The sequence below is a fragment of the Hydra vulgaris genome, chromosome 02 (genome assembly GCF_038396675.1).
Source record: "Hydra vulgaris chromosome 02, alternate assembly HydraT2T_AEP".
NCBI lineage: Eukaryota > Metazoa > Cnidaria > Hydrozoa > Anthoathecata > Hydridae > Hydra > Hydra vulgaris.
In genome coordinates, this window is record NC_088921.1 from 62,308,707 (window position 1) to 62,332,474 (window position 23,768).

Sequence of the window (23,768 nt, forward strand, 5' to 3'; positions counted from 1 at the left end):
GATTTGTTGGGGATATTGAAAATAATATTAACTGTGAACCAAAATCGCTTTGATCATTTAAAAAAGATATGCAATATACAGCCTGAACGCTTTTTTATTGAGCTTTATTTAACTTTAAAGTCAAAAAATATTTTCCTGATCATTTTAAAATGATAAAAAAATTTAACTTTTGTTAATTGTTAATTAAATGCGTACTCATTAGTTTTGCTTTAGAACATTTTACTCTTCCGCATATATGCAGTCTTAGAGGACAGATGAAATCAATTTTGCATTATGCATTGTTACATATCTACTAAACATAGATTTTATTCAAATTTAATTTAAATTGAAAAATAAAAATGATTATAAACTTTCAAAAAAATAGTTAAAATTTATTGAGGACCATAGAAACCAATTGGACTTTCTTTGGAGTTCCTTTCTTGAGGATAAAAAATTAATTAGAATTTCTGGTTTATTTACAGTTTATCTATACTTTCTAATTTATTTTTATGTTCCATTTTATTTACAGTTTATTTATACTTTCATTCTATTTACGTTCCATTAGAAAAAATTTTTTTTTTTTAAATCACTCTAACTTTTTTAACTCATTACGAAAATTGTCAACCATTATAAAAATCAGTACTATTCTTTACGTCGGAGTCCTATTCTTTACATCTTCTTGGATTATCATTTACTACTGACCTTTCATGGGAACCATATATACAATCTTTTGCTAAATTAGTATCTGCTGAGGTTGCTTCTCTTTATTGTGCTCGCCATATTCTCTCTCCTGATTTCATTCTCTACCTCTACAAATCTCTTATTTGTCCCTGTATGGGATACTGTTGTCATATTTGGGCTGGTTCTTCTAATGATGTTCTTTCTCTTCTAGACAAGGTTCAAAAACACATATGATAATTTCACAACAGAAAAACAAGGTTCAAAACATTGTAAATATTGTTGGACCCGGTTTAACTGCTAAGCTTGAGCCTCTTTCTCATCATCATAAAGTTGCATTCCTCTTTTCTACAAATTCTATCATGGTCGCTGCTCAAAGGAGCTATTATCTCTAACTCCATCAACTAAAACTCAATCTCGCTTGATTTGGTCATTCAACAAAGTCTCATTCTTTTCTTGTATCTGTCCCTGCATGCTCTAAAAACTTTTATTCATCTAGTTTTTTTCCCCGCACTTCAACACTTTGGAACTCTCTCCCATCTTTATGTTTTCTTGATTCACACAATATTTAACTTTTCTTCAATTTTTCAACAAAGTCTTCTGTCAACCATTTCCTTGCACCATATCTCTTTTCTTTTTTTCTAGTAACTCCCAACTTAATAGTGGTTGCTTACAGCCTTGTTGGGAGTGAATCAAAATTAAAAAAAAAAAATTGTTTTTAACAAAGTGTGGGATACTGGTCTTCTCCATAAGCTCTTTTCGTATAGTATATCTGGAAAAATTTTCAAAATTAATAAACCATTACTTTCTAATTGCAGTATTTAAGTCATCATTGATGGAAAACATCCTTTTTTATTTCCAATGACCTGTAGGGAGTTACAAGATTTCAACCTTGATCCTCTCATCTCAGTTTTTCATCTTGGTTTCTTATCAATACTAATAATTGATAGAATTGATTGCCTAATATTTGCAAAATGCGCTTGCCAGAGTGTGAATAAAAAATTAATATAAGAAAATTAAAACTTGAGACAATTTTAAATAGCGATATTTAACAGTGTTTTAAATATTAGAGATTCTACAAAAATATAAAATTTCTTTATTTAGTGTTTCATAAAACAGCTTATATATTATTTTTAAATGTTGATTGTGTTTATAATATAATTGATACTACAGCAGCAACGCCAACTTTAAACCAACTACTTTATGATGACAATAAAATAGGCTGAGGTGATAAAAACATGGCTGACAAATTGTCAACACATTAAAAATTTTAAAAACTAGAAAGGTAGGCCATTGACAACAGTTAAAGGATATATCTGGCGTTAAAACTGTAATATGTAAATTACATAAATAAATAAACTGTAGTAATTAAGAAATATAGTTATTAATAATTTTTGAGAAACAATTGAAGAATTTCCCAGAATACTATGAATATAATTGAAGAATGTCGTAAGATAATTATCTATTAGTTCTATTAATTTTTTAAAACAGAAAAATGCGACATTAAATATGAACTTATTCTGAACTAAATTTAACTTGATAACAAAAACAACAACAAATATAAATTGAGAAATATCAAAACTATTAACTGTTATTTAATTAAGTTAACAGTCTAATGTTATTAAATTATTAGTTCAAAACAATAATAAAAGAATTAAACAAGAGTTTTATTTTCTTCAATAAAAAATAATAAACCAATAAAAGTAAACCAATAAAAAAAATGGTTGTAAAAAAACTTAATATCATTTATCTACAAAAGAACACTGTATAAAAATAAAAAACATTTTCCAAGCGCAGTTATCACCATTTTACAACAGGAATCATTGCAATCACAGACATTAACATACATAATCAGGCACAATGACAATGTACTTTAATTTTGCAAACATGAAACAACATTCCGGGAGATTATCTTAACCTTAAAGTACTACAGCATACATATTATAACATACTTATGCTTAACCAGCATAACTAAACTGTAGTTTCCATAATATAGCATTATAAAACCAAACTATATAGTACATTAACATATTACCTTTAGATGGGTATTTTGGTGTCAAAGGATCTCCTTTAACATTTGCTATATTTCCACGTGGTATGCTTCCTGCAGGAGCATTCCAATTGAAAGGATAAGTTGGAGCCCCAGGATCATTTGTGTCAGATGGATCACCATACAATATTACACCAATAGCTCCAAGTTTTTCAGCAATGCGAACCTAACAGTAAATGAAATTTCATCAATAGAAACAATAAACTTAAAATAATTGAAAAGCTTTACTTAAAAACAAACCCTCACTCGATTTTTTGCCTTAATTTCTGTTGTGAAATTATCATATATAGCCATTACTATTACCAGCCATTCATTAACATCTTAATTTTAAATAATAAAATGCCATAATATAAAAATAAAATCCCACAAATCCCACTACATTACCTCTCTTGATTTCTGTTTTATTTACAATTTTATTTCTCAATATGATAACATTTTACTGTGCTTTGACCATCTTAATGAACTTTTACTAAACTTTTATGACATTTTACCTGCACAATTGTATTTCAATGATCTGAAATCTACCTTTCTACAAATTACTACAAGTCAATGGTTAAATGAGCTATACCCTTTTGTTCTACCTACTAAAACTTGATCTTGTGAGAGTAGTCATCCAGCAAAGCCATAAAGTTGCTTCCTTTACTAAGATTGTTAGTTCCTTTATGGTCACAAAATTTTTATTTATCATCAGTTCTTCAGAATTCTTTACTGTTTTTTATAATCCTTATAATTTAAAGCTTTTTAACTCTTTTGATAAGGATTGCTCTTTAATCGCAAATTACCTTTCCTTTCATGAAACAAACTCATTCAAAATACATTTTAATATTACACTAATTTTAAATCAAATATTCTAAATGGTACCACTGTAGTAAATCCTACTTGTAAAAGTAAAAAAAAAAAAAATTTTAAATCAAATTTTTACTTTGTCTAAAAACATATTTTAATGGAAATGCAGTAAAACCTAGTTAATAAGTTAAATTGAATTTTATTTGTTAATTTTTTGTTAAGATTTTTGTGTATTTGGAAATAAAATAGAATGATTATTATTTGAGAAAATGTAATTTATTTAAAAAGAGAGAGAGAGTGGAACTTTTTATTTCTAAAACTACTAATTTCAGACTTTTAAGATTTCTATGAGCATTAAAAATCTGGAAAAGATGACCATTGAGCACAAAAAATTGGATACAAATTTCTTAATGATCAAATAGCAAACAATTTCTTAGCAACAAACTAAGCAACAACATTTGTCAATTAACTAATATTTTTGTAATACACCCATGACATTAAAAATCCAAGACTTTTATCAAGGCTTATAAGAATTGAATTTTTATTTTTTCATTTTTTTTATATAATTTTATAATACTTTTTAATATTATTTTATTTTTTATTATTTTATTATATTTTTTTACTTTTATTTTAATTAAAAAATAATTTAACAATTTTAATTTAAACTTACTTTTTCTCCTCTAAAGTTGGTTCCATATTTTACTATAACCACCTTGTTCATAACACTGATATTGCGAGCTGCTAACCTCAAATAATCTTTTACATTGCCATAGTTAACATAGACATACTCACCCTAAAAAAAACCTAAAATTTTAGTAAGTAGTTGGAATAAAATGGTTAACACCTTAGTGTGTGTTTATATATATATATATATATATATATATATATATATATATATATATATATATATATATATATATATATATATATATATATATATATATATATATATATATATATATATATATATATATATATATATATATATATGTATATATATATGTATATATATATATATATATATATATATATGTATATATATATATATATATATATATATATATATGTATATATATATGTATATATATATATATATATATATATATGTATATATATATATATATATATATATATATATATATATATATATATATATATTTAATTATATATTATTTGAATGGTTCATACTTTTTAAAGTTATCAAAGTTTTACAAACTATTGGAAGAGAAACTGAAAGCAAAAATGACTAAAAATAATTTATTTTACTATTAAGTTTACCTAATAAAAAACAAAAAATTAAATTCTTTTATAATTTACATCTGCTTGCCGGTCCAAAGAACACATATCCAGTCATTTATAGTCCAATTTTTGAGTGGATTTACCCACTTCAGTGAACAAAAGGTTTGCTTGCAGCTATTCTGCCTCCAAACCGTCCTTCAATCAATTGCCTCTTTACCACTGTAATGGATGGAGGTTAATTGCCTTTTTACCACTGTAATGAACGGAGGTTAATTCCAGTGCTGTTAACAAACTATTTCTTATACTAGTGATTGTAATTCTTCTGTCTTCATCAGCAGATGTAATTCGACAATGTTTGGATTTTCTGTAATTAACTACACTTTTTTTTTTTAATAATATTCCAAACTGTTGAACTCAAAATATTGAACTTTTTTTAGTATTTGACCCATAGAATAATTTTCTTGCCACAATGTGAAAAGTTCAAATCATTTTTCTACAGTCAACTTTCATTTTCTGGTCATTTATCGTGTTATAGTATTGTATATATTATTATATATTTAATATTAACAATTTTATTAATTATATATATTTAATTTAACAATTGTTATAAATTGTTATAAATTGAGACTAGCAATCATTATCATAGCTATTAAAATTCCAGCAAAATTATAAATCTCTTGAAATAAAATAAATCTCTTGAAATAAAATAAATCTTTTGATATAAAATAAATCTCTTGAAATAAAATAAATCTCTTGAAATAAAATATACAGTAATAGTTAAATGTTTATGTTGCTTATATTATATAATCTTCCCAAAAAATCAGACTTTATTATTGGATGATTTATGAACAGTTAACATAAATACTGGATTGATAATTGTGTGGCTATCAAAGTGATTAACAAAAACAGTACACATTAAACTTCTTTCCAGTAATATCCGAAGTTCATATCTTATAAGGAAAAATTTATAAAAAAAACTACATACTATTTTTATATATTGTTATTACTTTTTACCATCTAAATTTACAAAAGAGTGTTTATACCTCTACATCTCCAGATGCTGAATAAGCATTGAAAGGATACACAGATAAATTAGATCTTTCCTCCTCAAAAAAAGGTTCTTCAACAGTTTTAGCAGTATAAATTAGTTTTCCATCAGGATTTTGAACAGTTACACTAGCAGGTGCACTTGGATATGATAAAAGGACATCATACTTTTTTATTTCAACTTTATCAAATCCATACTTATCCCACTCTCGCTTCACATATTCAGCTTGTTTCTTTCCAGCAGGTGTACCAGCAAGATGGGGTTCTTTTGTAAAGTACCTGTCATAAATAGTATATTACAGAATAAGTTTTGTAGTATACTAAACCAAACAAATATTGAAGTCATTAATTCAATAAATTTACTTAACTTATTTCAGATTTTCTAAAAAAGCTGCAAGTACAAAAATATTACTGAAAAGTATGATAGCAGAAGAAATTATTTTCTTAGAGCTTATTTCTAAGAGCTAAGAACTTGTGATATTCTTGTTTCTTGATTTTATAAAAAGAAAATGATTTTTTTTGAAAAAGCAGCCTTAAGCTATAAGGCAGCATTATTTGCTCATTCCACAGAATGACAAACGGCTAATTTTAGAGAAAAACTCTAATAATAGAAAATAACTTCTACTAAGTTAAGTACAGTATAAAAAGAATACGTGACTTAATTTATTAGTTTGATAAAATGAAACTTAATTACTTAATTTTTATTTGTTTGTGAGTTCAAACCATTTTTAAACCATTTAAATTTATCTTTTTAAACTTACAATTGAGCTTTTATATACACAAAAAAAAAAAAATCCTTACACAAAAATTTAATAATCGCGCCTTCTAGAAATATTACAATAAAAACTTGTATTTTGTTTGAATTTCACATAAATAAATCTACTGCTCAAAGCTACATGTGTATTAGATCATTGCAGAAAACAAAATGCATGGGAGACTTTTTATTAATTTTGATCCAAAATAAATGTCTTTTGAGTCACTTTAACCAGTTTATTGCATGGATTTATTTATTTGGAATTCAATAGTGTGTAGTAATTTATGCAAAAAAAATATTATACACCATTGTATTTGGAACAAGGAAAATCAATCTGCTTCCAAGTTCACAGTCAGTGTAAGTACTTGGATGCTTAGATAATATATCAACTATAGGAACCTAATTTAACTTCTTAAATTATATTTTAATGAACATTGATGTGAAAATATTAAAAATTTGAAAAAATGGCAAGATCTTTTTTTTTTTTAATGTTATTCACCTCTCCAAGGCCAAGAAGGCTACTAGAGTTGAGGAGGCTACTTAAATTGTGGTTACAACCCCTCTCTCAACTCTCTATTTTTTTACAATTCTCTCTAAACTCTTTAATTCCAAAACACAAGCCTTGATGAACAAGATTGCTGTGCAGAGAAATAAGTTTAGTTTACTCCACTTAATCAACTTAATACATTTTTAGAATTTAGAGGGAATAAACTTGTTACTAATTGAAGTAAAGATAACTTTAACCAATAGTGTTAAAAACAAAAAAGACAATACAATTGGAAGGAATTGCAACACAATGTCAAGTTTCAAGATGTAGAAAATGAACTTAATTAGGATAATTACATTATAATAATAAACTTCGAAGTTTTAAAGTCATTGTTTATTTATTGTAAATGTTATGATTGTTGTTTATTAAATGGTGAAAAGTTATTACTGAAAATCAGATTTGAAAACAAAAATTGGTTTTTATATTAGTCACAGTTGTCATGTGATACATGTGAATTCTTTGCAAAATAAGATCATCATTTCTAAGCCTCCACATCTCTTCTAAGCCCAACACTAATTTTAATGCCATTGTAGTTTATGTTTAAATTCATAACCTTTTCCAAGTTCTTTAAAACTTTGAAATAGTTATAAATTTCAGCACACTTTTGCAACATTCATAAAAATTAACTTCAAAAAACATTAAATTATTTTAGAAAAGAGTTGTATGCAGCATATGAAAGTGCTGCACTTCAAGATATAGAGAATCTATATCTTGAAGAGCAGCATTTTTATCACAAATAGAGCTGCATTCCAGACCAGAAAAGTTTTTAGTGTTATTCATAATGAACTTGTATGTTTCCAGGTATCTGTTGATGGTACCTGGCGAAGATGTGGAGATCAATAACTTAATAGGATTTTACCTGCAATTTCAAAAGAAAAGGGAGTGTGCTCAGATGCCATAGTTCTTTTGAACTTGGAAAATAAAATCCTCAAGCCTGGATCTCTTCATAAATCACATGTGATGCTAATCATGAAAAATCTTCTGGAGCAATGGAATCCTGTGAGACAATGACAATATTTCTTATTTATTTTTAAGGAATATTGTAAGATACACTTCATATATTGGGGATACCTTTTCAGTTTCTGTTGTTTCCTCAAAACCATAAGGGGATATAAGTATTGAATAGCTTATGTGTTGGTCATGTTTAAAAGCAAATAGCCTTTGAAACTTGCACTAAAGTCTTATAAGAGATAAAAAGCTTATTTTTATTAAATTAGTATAAGTATTATTAACTATAGGATGGCCAATTGATGAAAAATTATAACCATAAATTTAGCCTTAAGTCAAAAACAAGTTGGTCTTTGTGGCAGTCTGATTAACTAATTATTCAAACAACAAAAGAAATTTAGCCTTCTATCAGTCATTTTAATACTTGTGAAATTTTAAAATCAATTTTAAATCTATCTAATCAAAATTTACTAAAAAAGTGCCTTTAATGTCAAACATGGAACAGTAATGAAAACTTTGAGTTATTTGGAAAAGATGTCCTAAAGGTATATGTTGGTCAAAGACCTTCAGAATTATCATTTAATTTAGCTTTTATTTTTATTTATTCATAGTTTTTAAAGAACCATAGATGTAGATAAAGCTTTAGGTATTAATAATGGACAGTTTATGAATGAAATCATTTAAATTACACGGTGGATTGTGTATATTAAAAGCAAATCATAAATCTAAAGCTAAAAAACTTAGCTAAATCTAAAGCTAAATCTGAAACTAAAAAACTGAGCTAAAACTATGTATAAAGGCAGAACCAGGGGCGTCGCCTTGGAGGGGGTAGGGGGGGAGTCTCCCTCTCCCAGAATCTAAAAAATAGAAAAGTTGGGAATTTCCTTGCCACGAGTTGGGGCAGTTGGGAAATCGGTGATAAAATCAAAAAATATTTTCTAGTTAAATAAAATCAAAATTTTTGCGAAAATCCATCAAAGATCTAATTCTTTTTTGACTTGGACAAATAAACTTTACGTTTATTAAACGGTTTAAAACTGTATTCCACAGCTTTAATTTTTTTTTCGCGCTTTTTTTTTTTGTTATCAACAATAAAAATGGCAGCTGCAAGTTTATGATGACTAAAAGCAGTTATTCATTTTTTTTCATACTTTCTACTTTGAAACGTGGATTTTTATTTCCATGAATTGATTTTAACATTTCTGTCTTTGTATAAAAGATATGATAGCATTTAAAATGGTATGATTCATTTTTTAATATAGTAATTTTATATAGAGCTTTTATCAGAAAGTATAAGAAAATAAATGCTAAACTCTGATATGATATGATAAGACTCTTATATCTTAACACATTTATTAAGAGTGATAACTTTTATAAACATTAAATCATTTAAAAATTACGGTAAATTATAGCAACGCGTTTGTTTTCCAGCACTAACTATGAAAAGCAAAAGATATATATTATAATGTTGCGTATGCAAAGCAGTATTTGATAACGACTATAAAACCAGTCATGAAAGATCCGTTCATGGTGGTTTGGTAGAAAGGTTCATATAAAAACAGTGGGAGCCCCAGAGAATTCTTTTTTCCTCCTTAGCTTCAAAAAAACGAAAAATAGAACCTTCGAATGCTGGTAACGATGTCGAAGTGGATGATGAAATACAAAGTAGTGAGCATACAAAGTTAGATTTGATAATAATTGAAACATTAACTTCAACGTGTGGTATATCCATAGAAGAAGAAACAACATCTTCTGATAAAAAATTTGAATAGGACGCAAGTTCAAAAATCCAATAGACTTGCTCTAATAGAAGAGCAAAAAATGGAGGTGCAGAATTGAAAAACTGTCGAAATTCTTATCGATAAATGCAAGACTTTGGGATGCCAAGGGCTAGCGTTTAGGGAATCAGGCAGTGCTAATCAAGGTAACTTTGTTGCAGTTGTGAATCTAATCTCTCACCACAATCCCACACTAAAAGCCTGGGTTGAAGATAGAGCCCTTCGTCCATATAGAGTTACATACACGAGTCAATCGTCTCAAAATAAAATGATTAGTTTAATTGCAACTGAATTAAGAGTAAGATCATTGATGAAATTAACAGCTCCAATTTTTTTTCCGTGATGGCCGACACTACTCCCGATTTGTCACATAAGGACATAATGAGTATAGCTGTGAGAACAACCAGTGATAACGGTGAGATTCAGGAAAGGCTTTTGAAATCCGTCGAATGCACTGATAAGACTGGAAAAGGGATGGCTGAGCTAATTTTATCTTCTTTACATAAAGAAGGCATTGACACATCAAAATGACTTTTCAGTCGTATGACTACGCGAGTTCAATGTCTGGATAATTTAAGGGAGTACAAAAGTATATAACAGAAGAAGTTGGCCTTAATGTACCCTACATACCTTGCCAAGACCACAGAACAAACACTGCTCTTGAACATGCCTGCAATGTTAATACTTTAATACGAGAATTGTTTAATGTCCTCGAACAGTTGCATGTTTTCTTCACATCAAGCACAAAAAGATTTAGTCATTTAAAAGAAAAACTTGAAGACATTGACTGTGCAATACAGCTTGTAAACCGGTCTAGAACATGGACCGCACGAGAAAAATCTGTTAAGGCTTTAAATCAGTGTTTAGAAAAGGTTATTGATCTTCCTCAGATCATCTAAAATAATAAGATTTTTGATACTAACACAAGAACTAAGGCAATGGGACTTCTGAAAAAAGTAACAACTTTTGATTTCATTAGTACTCTTTTCTTCATGAAGAATATCATTGAGAAGATAAAAATATTACCAGAAATCTTAGAAAGTCCAAACTTCAATGTCATTGACAGTATTAATGTAATTGAAAGTACTGCCAAGTACATACAAAATATCAGTAACGATACAGATGCCATGAATAATTTGATTAAAAGTGCAGTAATATTTTCTAGGAAATTACACATTGATGCAGAAAACAATTACGAACGACACCATAGATTAATAGCAATGGAGATGAAAGCTTTTTACCGGAAAGAATTCAAAGAGTTCATATACTCTCTAGCCATGGGTTTAACCAAAAACTCGGCAGCATTAAAGGAAATATTTGCCCCTATCACCAAAGTTTTTAGTTTTCCGTTAAATAAAGATAATTTGAGTTTTGAAAACTTAACAAAAGCAAACAAACTTTTTCCTCCTGGATATAAGGATCATATTCCAGACGTCCATGTGCTGAAAGGCCAGATGGAAATTTTGATAGATATCTGTTATGAAGATTGTGATGAAGATTTTAAGTCATCAAGAATACTAGCCAAGATGCTGAAAGACATTTTGTACCATGTTGTGAAGTTAAAGGATATACTGAAACAAGCCCATAAACTATGCATTTTTGTAATCACAGCTGCTTATGGTGTAGCATCAAATGAGCGTTCTTTCAGCCAACTCAAGATTGTAAAATCACATCTGAGAACAACAATGAGTGACGAGAGATTGGATAGTCTTATGCTACTGAAGTGCGAAAAAGAACTTTGTAAAGGAGTTAACCCCGAACATCTTGTTAAACGATGGGTTTAATTGAAGAAACGTCATATTAAAATCAAACAGTAGACAAAAAATGATAGACTGATGATAAAATATTGTGCGTATAAGTCTTGTAATAAAATAATATTTTCCATATTCCTTTGTATCCATTTCCGTAAAATTTTAAACTGCTATATATGCTGCCAGAATGGTTTGTAAAGTTTATTGGATTTGTAAATTGTGTTTTTTTGGACTGATACAATTTCACTATGAATGGATAAAACTTTTAGACATTTTTTGAATTGAATATTTTGTATATATGTAAAGGAAGCCATGTTTTGTTAATAAAAGTTAATAAATACTGATAATTGGCAATTCATGAGAGTGAGTGCAGTGTAGTACAACAATCAGAAGATTTTGTAAATAGGACAGAAATTGATTTCTTGAATTCTTAAATTATAAAAAATAGTTGTGAAAACTATGTAAACCTCCCCCCCCCCCCCTTCCTTGGAATTTTCTCACGCAACGCCCCTGGGCAGAACATGTGGGGAATAAAAAAAAAACTTAATTTTTTATTTTTAGCCTTATAGCAAATAAAGTTACAAAAGATATCTCCAGATAGGTTTACTTTTTTTCTTTGAAAATGCCTAATAAAACTAGAAGCTATTATTCCAATGCCTTTAACTTTAGAAATATACCAGTCAAATAGATAAAAATAAATTACTTAAGTTAACACATAAGTAGCTGAAATATGAAAAGACATTATAAAAGAAAAAAAATTTCTGAAATAATATAGACCATGAAAAATGCTTTTAAATCAGGAAGAATGTTGAATAAAAGAGTCAAATGAAACCGGAAGTTGACATTTTTAGAAAATGCCGAAATGTGTAGTTGGTATTCTATCACGTGACCTTAAAATTCGCGACCACCATTTGTTAAAATTCGCGCCCCCACTCACTTTGCTTACTTAGTTTGCCTGTATGGCAAATAAAGTAAACAAAGCGAGTATAACGTATTTAAATACAATTATTTAGATAACACACTTTGTAGTAGATAGATATTTAAAGATTATTTTTGAATAAATTTATGTAGAATTTAATTCTGTTTCTCACAATATAGGTAATTTATTTTGCTTGAAATAAAACTCTACTAAATAATTTGTTTTCAAAGGTGTATTATAAGTAATGTGCAAGTAAGTAAATTGCATATAAAGTACTCCAAAGCATTCAAAAATAGACTTGATTATTTTTGTTTTACATTTTTAACATTTTCTTTTAAGTATTATAACACACAAGGTTCTTTTTTTTTAATATTTTTGTCAATTTGCTAACATACATAACTCAGACACAGTGAACAATTTGGTTGTTTAAGCATATTTAATAACTTATTAAATTGTATTAATATTTTGAAATGCTATGTATATAAATAATATGCTGAATTACTTATTAAATTGTTTTAGTATATTAAAAGTATTTAATATTAACTAATATTTATTAATTAAATAATATTAATTAATATTTTATTATTAAATAATAATTGGCAACAAGCAAAACCACAAACTTAGAAGAATGTGTCATTTTAGAGGTAATCAACACTCGTGCTAAAAACATAAACAAGTAGCAGAGGATTTAAATGATTATAGTTTTATTATAAACTTCAAATTGTTGAAATTATATGTGTATCTTTTTGCTGTCATGTCAAGAATGTTTTTAATAAAACAGACTTTTTATTGACAAATTAACTTATCACACGTGTACTGTTCATAAGTTAAACTTTAAATTTAAAAGCTTACTTAAAAGCAGTGTTTTTAATTACCCGTTCTTTGCAACAAAAACTGCAAATAAAAGTATACATAGTATACGAAATTGATTGAAATATCTGCATTAGCTTTAAAAGAATTAGGAAGAGAACACAAATTAAATTGTAAAAATTTTTGAAATAAGTAACATTTCAAGGACTTCTATAAATAGTACTAGTAAATACGTAATAGATCTGTAAGTGTTAAAACATATTCAAGGAATATATGTATCCATTCATGCAAGATACTACAATTTTTAGAAGATCTATTTCATTTCATTGATTAGTGTGCAATGAGTTTCTCAGAAGAGGTGGCTCTTTGTCATTTAGCGATGTTGTTAGTTGTGGGTCTTATGTACATTTCTATATATTACCACTGAAAGTAAAGTGTGTTGGACGTGTGCAGTTTTTTTCTGATTTCATTGAATTCAATGATGAATGTAAACAACTGGAACTTAATAATGGATCTCAATAATGATTTAACAACTCAACCTTTTGTTGATACTATAAACTAACATGATTCTAAACGTTTTAAGTTATCTGGATTTTTAAGAAATCAATCTACTATTAGTAGGCATCAAGATAGTAAAACGCTAAGAGGCGCTCAAACAACTTTTCATAAATTTAGTAAAAAAATTTTTTTGAACTTATCGCGTAATATTTTTTAAAGAATTCAAAGAATTTTTCAAAAATTTTGCTTTGGAGCTGGAGTTGTAGTCATACTCTGAAAATTTCAACGACTGGAGTTATTTTTTTTCGACTCAACACCCCTGATTCTAAAGGTGTCTCAACAATGAATGGTATATATGTATGTATATATATATATATATATATATATATATATATATATATATATATATATATATATATATATATATATATATATATATATATATATATATATATATATATATATATAATTTTAAATGTGATATGTAGCAGAACTTTTAAGTACTTTTAGACAGCAATTTAATTATACCTTTTTTTTTTAGTTCAGTCTATATGGAACATAATAAGAAACAAAACAAGAATCTCTGTGACTTTGATATTCCTTATTAATTTTCTTGTATGCTTTAACAATACATTTATTTAGGCTCATCCATAAACAAATTATTTGTAGGCGTACAATATCTGCTAACCCTCTGAAATCAAACCTCAAAAGTCAAAAAAAGAAAAGCACTCCTATGTGAAACTATACTCTCTCTGTTCTACAACACTTACAAAAGTAAAATACAAATATAAACACATGTTTGAGCAAAAAGTGATGCTGTACATTGCCATATCTGAGAGGGGAATTTTCAAACCATTGTTTAAGCCAAGTGATTTGGCTATTAATCAAGAAGTATACCAAAATCAATCCTTGAAGAAAATATACTTTTCATTATATGTAATATACAATGATATCGATTCTATTTCTTCAAAAATATTACCCGATATATTACCCAATTGATTACCCGAATTAAAAGATGCATTCGTCAAATCGATATAAAAGCTGTACAATGCTCCTGTTCCAACATCATGACAAAACTACGACAAACTGCTGCTGATGGACCATATTCTAATGTTCATTAATTTTTTCTTAAAGATAAGTGATGTACCTTCAATTAAAATAAATATAATTTTCATTTTCTAAACATTTGTTTTTATTATAGCCCGATATGTAAATTCTCATTTTTTAGTTTTCACCTGTTACTCCACGGAAGGAATCGATTTACGATTTGTGTCCGTTTTGTTAAATTTCAATTTATTCGGGTCTACCCCACTAGCAACCTGCAATTTTGTAACATACTGAATTGCAGTAGCAGCCTGTAATGTTTGAGCATATTCCTCCATTTTCACAACAGTATATACAGCTAAACACCAATCGTTGAAATGAAAATATATAATATTGCGGATTTGTAAATAAAAATTCGACAATTTGCTGAAGATTCTTTTTTTGTGGAGGATTTCATGGGCATTTACTACTAATTTTAAGTTTTTGGGGTCTATCCTCTCTAACTTTGATATTTCATAGACTTATTATTATTGCAATGGTTCCTAGAAAGAAAAAAAAACTACGCTTTTGTTGAGTTTTTGAAACAGATTTTTTAAATTAATTAAAAAAAAAAAAACTGTACACAATTAAACAATCCTAAAAAAAGTTGATTATATATAATTTTAAATATGCTGATTTGGCATTTTTTGTAAATTTGAGCATATTTTCAAATACATGTACATATTGAAAAACTTTCTTTTGAGAAAACGCCAAAATGAAAGTAAAAATAACTAATAAATAACAAAAACTCAAATTCCTTTTCGAATGGAAGAATCTTCTTCTTATTTAACTGGCTTTAATAAACAAACCCTTTCTTGAATGCTTTTAGGATTTTCCCTCATTTTAAACTTTGAGTAAAAACTTAGCTTGAGCTGTTTTTTTTTACAGAGATTAAAAATAGATTAACATGTATCAATGAGTTCAATGAAATAAGACAAGACGGCGCAAGCTCTAACTTCAATGTTGTATATTAATCCATGTAGTAAAATGTATATCTAATGTAAACTGTAGTAAAATGTAAATGTAATGTAAACTTTGATAACTGATTCATGAAGTAAAATCAATTTTTTAAGTGATAATCAATATTTCTATCTGCATTCCACAATTTTACACGATTCGCAGTTCTCTCACAATACATATATACAATTTATTACTGTTATGAGGTTTTACAACTCTATTTAATGATGAATGACCTTTTTTCCAACTTTTTTCATTTCTTTAGGCAGCACAAGCCATAAATAATACTGCAACAGCTTCATATGCTTTTAGAAGTGTTTATTTGGAAGCACGAGATACATACATGCTTGTACTATACATAAAAGTCCTTGAAATGTTACAACTCACTTATTTTATAAATTTTTTGATTTGATTCATATTTTTTACAAAATATGAATCAAATCAAACTTTATATCAAACTTTCATCAAATGCGTATACTTTTCTTAACAATATAAGAGCAGCTACTTTTAAACACACAACTTTTAACTTTAAAGTTTAATTTATGAACATCATTTTTATTGTAAATAAAAAGTCTATGTTTTATGAAAAACATTCTAGAATTTCAGCTAAAGGTAAACATAAGTTTTCAACAATTTAAAGTTTATAGTATTTTAGTATATAGTAAAATCGTAATCATTTGGAAAACTTTTTAAAACTTTTTTAAAAATTTTAAAACTTTTTTGCACGAGTGTTAATTACCTCTAAAATCACACATTCTTTTCAGTTTGTGGTTTTGCTTGTTTGTATTGTATTACTGTTAAAATTATTTACAATTTGCTAAGGTTAATTACCTTGTTTGATAGTATTTAGAAAATAAGTTATTTAATATTGAATTTTAGTTTGAACAAAAAAAAATTAATTACATCATGGGAGAATTAAATTCTACATAAATTTATTCAAAATAATAAAATTTTTAACTGTTTTTTCGGCTAGGAGCTTCATTAACAAATAATAGTAACTAGCCTCGAGTTAAACTAATGCGCATTTGTTTGACTTACAAGATGGCGTCGGAATAACAATGTTTACATCGTGACGTCGATCGAACGCCATCTTTTAGCAGGGAGTTTAAACTAGAGAGCGGACAACCGCGATTTTCGATTATCGATTAATGACCAACCAAATTAAAAAATTAATGATTAATTCGATTAAAGCGGTCACACCGTTTTAATCAGTTTTGAGTAAACTATTAATCATTTTAATCAAACTGTCTAATAATTAGTCATTTTATTCATCTAATTTAATTCATCTAAAATCTAGTTAGATTTTTTAAATTTCTAATACTCCTTGTTCATAAAAAACTCGATAAAATATTTTTTTTTATTTTAAGAGAAAAACACAAAATGAAAAACACAATGAAACACATTTTGTTTTAACAATTATTTACCGTCGGTAAATTGATTAAAATCGAAAAAAATAATTCAATTGAAATTTAGAGTAGGGGAGAGTCGCCAATTATGGACCACTTTTGTTGCAGAGTGTATAATTCACTCACTTTTGCTTAAATAATTAACTTTTATATCGTAAACCACTTCTTACCTTCAGCTGAACATATTATATGAAGCTTGTAGTGGTTGATTTATTAATAATTATAAAATGTGTCAAAAACGTAAGTGGTCCATATTGGGGGTACTTTAAGCTTGTGCTCCAAATATGGACCATTGAGGTTCCTATTATGGACTAGTTATAAACGGTTTGACTTGGTCATTTAAACAAATTATATACACACTAAAGATAGAATTATTAGAATATAAATACTCAAGAGTATGTAAGCTTCTAATTTTTAACAGGTTTTTAGATGTCCTTTTTGTAAAAAAAAAAAAAAAGTTATTAAGTTTAAGCCAGCCACTATTTATTTGATTCTAATTCTACCAGTCTCATGCACATGTATGCATACACTCAGTTTTATTTATAAAGTGTTTTACTATTTTAACATTTAGCACACACAAAAACATGAATACTGATGTGTAATAATATTTCAAAATTTATTTACAAAGTTCACAAATAAAGTCACAATCTAAAGTTCCTGCGCATTCTTCATGTGCCCATCTTTTGCAGGATCGACAGCATATCATATTTTCTATGTTACATTCCTATAAACTTTTACTTTTATTTTCAACGTTTACTGTTGTTAAGGTTTTCCTTCACAGTTCTTCAACGATGATATTAAATGCGACTTTAACTTCAACGATGATATTAAATGCGAAAGTGAAGATTTAACGTAAATTAAACATTAAAAAAATCTCAACGGCAAAGAGCGTATATATTAACTTAAATTATCAAGAGAGTAATAATAAAAGAAGTGAAGTCGTTAAAAAGTCTTTTAAAATAGAATCGGAATCGTTAAAAAAATCAAATCGATTAAAAATCAAATTTCATGAATATTAATCGTTTTAATCATTTAGACGCTCTCTTGTCGCGCGATCGTTTATAGAAAACTCGCTCTAATTAACTTTTTAATCGTTTGGTTGTTTTTTTTTATCATTAATCGAAATAATCGATATTAACGAATAAAATGATCACATAGGACGGTTGGCCAATCTCTAGTTTAAACCCTCGCTGAAATAAATTAAAACCCCATTAAAAAGACATTTTATTTAGTTTATAATGAATCCTTTAACATCGCGTGTCGCGACTACAAAAATGTGTTAGTATCGTATAGTATTTTTTTCGTTGTGTAACTTTAATTAACGTCGGTTAAAATTATTTTATAAGCCTGTGAAATAGGTTGTGAAAAAAAAAAAGGAAATGAAAGCGTTAATATTATTTTTTTCTGTATAAATTCTAGTGAACCTTCTCTCTTACTCTAATAATAATAATAAAATGACAATGTGTAAGATTTCCAATGTAATATTATTTAATTAGAAACTATCTAATAGAAAAACAAATTTTCTGAATATATGTACTCTACTCTGTATATGTACTACAGGGGTGTACTCTCATGGTCGTCCGGTGGCAAGAAACGACTCGTTTTTTCCAAGGGCGACTGAAATTTCAGAAAACTCCTGTCAGTAGCCCGGCAGGACGGCCAAACAGTTTGCATCTTATTAGTGATTGACCGAAACAGAAAAACAATCGAAACCGAAATTTCGGGTACTCAATTTTGGTGCCGAAACCGATACCAAAATCTCGGCGAGTCAAAATTTATTTTATTACAAAAGTTTATTTAAAAACGCATTTTTACATTTGTTGTTTTTTTATACTCGTATTATGTTAAAATTAATTACGCGTATATCCCAAATTGAGATTTAATAAGTAAGTCAGCGATATAAGTTAGAAGCGAAATTTAACAACTGGCAGATTTTCTCTGCAAAACAAGACTTTTTCGAGATATTTTGTGAAAATTCTCAACATTTTTGAGAAAATTCTCAAAATATTTAGTGAAAGTTCTAAAAAATAACGGTTTTTCTAAATTAGATAAACATTTATCTAATTTAGAAAAATCGTTTCGGTATGTTATTCAACCAAAATTTCGTTTTTTACCGAATTTATAAAAAGTATAGTGACTGAAATTTCGGTATCGGTTCAAATTAAAATTTGGGCCAAAACCGATACCGAAACATTCGAAAATTTCGTCGATCGCTACTTCTTATAAAAGTTTATTTATTTATAAAACTATATATATTATTATTATATATATACTATGTTGAGTATATATAGAAAACAAACACACTTGTTAAATATCAGTACTAAAACTGAAGTTGGAATACTTATTTTATCAACCACATAAACTAAGATTACAGGGAGTCAATTTACTTTAAGAGTTAAATTGTTTTGCCGACAGGAGTCAATTTATTTCAAGAGGAATTAATCAATTTCGAAATAAATTAACTTCCCGTTTAATTTTTTACGCAACAGGACGCAACAAATTTATTTCCCGACAATGGCGAAAAACAAATCGTAAATTAGAACTATTTCTAAAATTAACAAAAAAATAAAGACAGGTATCACGCTTTTTTTAGTGCTTGAAAATGATAACATATTTTTATGTTTATAAATGAGCTTTGCCGTGAAGCCAGGGAAGTGTAAATCCTCAAAACGCATACGCCCTTAACCTCAAACGTACGCCCTTAACCTCAAACTTATTTTGAAATGATAATAATATAAAACTGTAAATTGAGAATAATGCAAATTATTGCTATCACAACTGGGGTTGGGAGAAGACACAAGTTTAAGTATTTTTGTTGTTCTCGAAGCTCTAATTACAACAATTTTTTGCAAAACATTCTCATTTGATGTAAATATAAGCATACCCAAGTTTACTTCTAAAGTTTACTTTGTTTGAAGTAATTTTGTTTTTAATAAATACTTATCTTTCTTTCTTAATTTAAAATAATTACTTTCTTTATTATCGAAAAGGGCTACCGCTATCCATCATAGAAAATACATAAGATAAAACATGGCGATGATTACATTATGTAAAGTCTGTTCTTTTTATATGTATTCAAATATTTGTTATATTTATTGACATGCTACAGCATGTTCATTTTAAATTTATCTGGCTAAAGATTTTAGTATTTATACTGCAACGAGTTTTTAATGTCCACTCTTCACATCGTATTTTTCACAAAAAATATTTTATTGTATTCTAAAGCCATGTGGGCTTTGAACGTTATTGTAAAAGGGTCTCTGTGAAAAGATTGTGGTGACACCAGTCATCCGTACCTTCTTTAAGCCCCTGTTTGTTTTGATCTAAAAAACCCATTTAAAAATGTAATTTATAGTTATTTTAATTCATTTAAAAAAAAAAAAAAAAATTGGTAGTTTATGTTGTTTGATAGCAACTTTAATAGACGTTAAGTTGACTGTAAAATCAACGAAAGCGGCTGCAAGCCTCCTAATAAAATTATGTTTTTTTGGTAAATAATTTTACTATCATTATTCTAAAAGTTATACTTTTAAACTCTTACCGTAATTATAAAATACAAAATCCTTTTCATTAAAAATTACTTTGACTGAGGCCTTTAGGCAGTTGACATTAGCAGAACCTATTGACAAATAAATTAGCATGTACAAATTGCCTTTCATTAGAGCGCTTAATTAATTCACCTTTGCTTTGAATAATGGTAAAACGTTTCAATTTAATTTTGATTGGAATAAAAAGTACAAACAATCCGAAATAAAAACTCGAAACCTTTAGAAAATAGCTGATTAGTTGGATCGGAATATTCTTTGTTATTAAATTTAAAAAAAGTGTATTCCATTGTTAAAAAAGTATATTTTATCCTTATAAAGTGTATTCCATCCTTTAAAAGTGTATTCCATAGTTAAAATTATGGATCCAATAACACTAATTAGCAGTGATAAGGGATTGCAGCATCTTTTTTTGCGTTTGAAATAGGTAACTCTTAAACATGGAGCAAACTGCAAACATGGATTTGTTTGTATTTATATCGAATGAAAAAATAGAAAATTTTGACCAATCCCATTTTATTCAACGTCTTTTTAGTATTTATAATGGAAGGTTCCTTATTTATAATGGAGACTCTGAAAAAAAAATTAAAACTACCTATGGTTAAAGATGGTAAATCCTATTGTTAGTAATTAGTTATGGTGATCATCCTAATGTTCCACAAACATCTATTTTTTTACCATGATAACTAAAAGATCTAAGAATTAAACAACAAAAAAACAAAAACTTACCTTAAAAATTCTTTCAACGTGTCGTTTCTAACTTGCTTTAAACTAATTTGATGATACATCATGTCTTCGTTTGCAAGGTCGGCTGGAGACCGATCACGAAATTCAAAGTTTCTTTTATTTGCTAACTCTTCGTGTATACTTCGTCTGTAATTTTTTCGATCTGATTCTTTGTTTGTTAAAAAGATTTGAAAACCATATCCAGATAAAAATGCAAGAATAGACGTCAACACCATTAATAAAATGGTAAATATTCTTTGACGGGATTTCGAACTCGGATTCATAATATGCTCCTTTTTTATATAATGACAATAACTGAGTTTGTTAATTACTATATTGTAAGCACTCCATAAAAATAATAAAAAGTTGAAGCTATTTGCTTATCTTTCTAAAAAAACCCTGATATTCCGTTTTAAAAAAAAAATAAATTTTTTAATCATGAATTGAAATAATAATTAGTAAAGGCCATGTCTAATCCTCACTTTCTGCTAACACGCTTCATTTGCTTGACATATTTTACGAATTTGCAGAATTGGAATTAAAGCTTTAAAAATGAAATGCATATCAAATTCTTTATTTAATTAATAATAGTAAAATTATTTTTGGTTTTCATTTTTTTTTTTATAAACTAAAACAAAGTTTATTTGAAACTCATGGCTGTTTGCTTTTATTAATTCATATTTTACAATTATTTTTTTATTTTAAAAATATTTTACCTATTTTCGTTTTTAAACTTTTAAATTAATAGGCAAAGACGGCTTTTTGTTGAGTAAAATGTGTTTAGCTATTTGTATGTTTCTTTAAAAATTTCCAAAAAAATATCACCAGAAATAAATTAACAGAATCTTTTATGTGACCTAAGTAACTTATATCTAAAAATTTAGTTCATATTTTTATGTTTATAAACCTTGAAATAGTCTTGATGATGTCATGCAATGATTCCATACTAAAACAATCTTTTAATATTTTAGGGTAAACATAAACTATTGTTGTTATTTTTTTAGGTTTGATTATCAACTTCGCTGATGCGCCGGTATCTCCGATTTCAATAATAATTTATTACGGGCTTCATAAGTATTGAGATTTTTTAAAGTAATAGTAATAGTATTTTGTGTAATAGTTAATATGGTGGAGCAACTGTGATGGAGCTACCGTAATGGAGCTCATAAAGTTGTGTAATAATTGTAATGCAGCTTCCATTGATCATATGAAGTAAAGACACTTCCACCCTATCAATTTTGAAATTCAAAAATTGTTTCGAACATTAAAATATTTAAAATTTTCATTTTAAATTTGCAATATTTTAAAACAATTAAAATGGTTAGCTTATATAAAAACAGGTGCCGTAGAAATAGCACTGTATCGTTGGTACCGTAAAAACTAAAATCCTGAGCCTTAACTCTTGTTAAAAAAAAAAACATTTAAAAAATAAACTTTGTGAGTATTATTATTCTCACAAAGATGTAAAGTAATTTTAAAAAACTATTTTGCGAAGAGTTATCTAAAGTAAATGAATAGTTTATAATTATTCAGCTAAAAGCAAAACTAAATTCATTCTGTCCTACAAACCTAAGAAGTTTATCATTACTTGAGTAACGATAAACTGTGAAGCAGCAAATCGCCGGGATATATTCACGAGTCAATTTATTGCATATAATTGCAGAACCAAATAAGTCGCTTTTTTAGTGTCCGCCAATCCGGTAACCGGTAAGTTGGTAATCCGGCTAAGATCATTACTACTTAATATAGCGGTTCACAACCTGTGAGTCGCAATTTTTACTGGGGTTGTCTGACAAATTTTCAGGGGTCGTCATTAAACTTTCTGAAAATAATTTGTTTATGCTAATCAGTGGCTGTTTTGTATCATTTTAAATTTAATCGATTTACTCTGACTACAGTGATTACACCAAAGCTACGAACAACACTATTATTAGTTCAATCAACGGAGACTGCTTTAAGAATTTCTGGTTTATCAAGAAAGAAGCAAACACAGCCTTCTCACTGGCGCTTTTTAAATTTTGCAGCTCTTACATTTTCATAGTTATAATTGATTTTAATAAGTGTTTTGCTTTCTTTAGCTTTATTTTCTTTTAAAGTTTATAAACTAAAGCCTCAATTTTAAACTTAACAGCTTTGATTGACTTTTAATTGTAAAATGCACAATGATGAATTAAAATATTGTAAAATTTTAAATATTTTAATTCTGCATTGTACAGTGTACATTATGCAACTAAGAAACACAACCAAGTACAACTGATAAACACAAT

At 27.5% G+C, this 23,768-nt stretch overlaps 1 protein-coding gene across 1 annotated transcript in view; it reads right to left on the reverse strand.

Moving 5' to 3' along the window:
• LOC101240094 (N-acetylated-alpha-linked acidic dipeptidase 2) overlaps positions 1-22,021 on the reverse strand; it is a 51,340-nt gene extending 29,319 nt beyond the window's left edge. The window contains exons 1-4 of the mRNA XM_065791639.1: positions 21,505-22,021; positions 5,776-6,058; positions 4,164-4,286; positions 2,693-2,873 (exon numbers count right to left, since the gene is read on the reverse strand). Of these exons, the coding sequence (XP_065647711.1) occupies positions 2,693-2,873; positions 4,164-4,286; positions 5,776-6,058; positions 21,505-21,785 (868 nt within the window). The 5' untranslated portion in view covers positions 21,786-22,021. The remainder of the gene's footprint in view (positions 1-2,692; positions 2,874-4,163; positions 4,287-5,775; positions 6,059-21,504) is intronic.
• Positions 22,022-23,768: the final 1,747 nt, after the last annotated feature.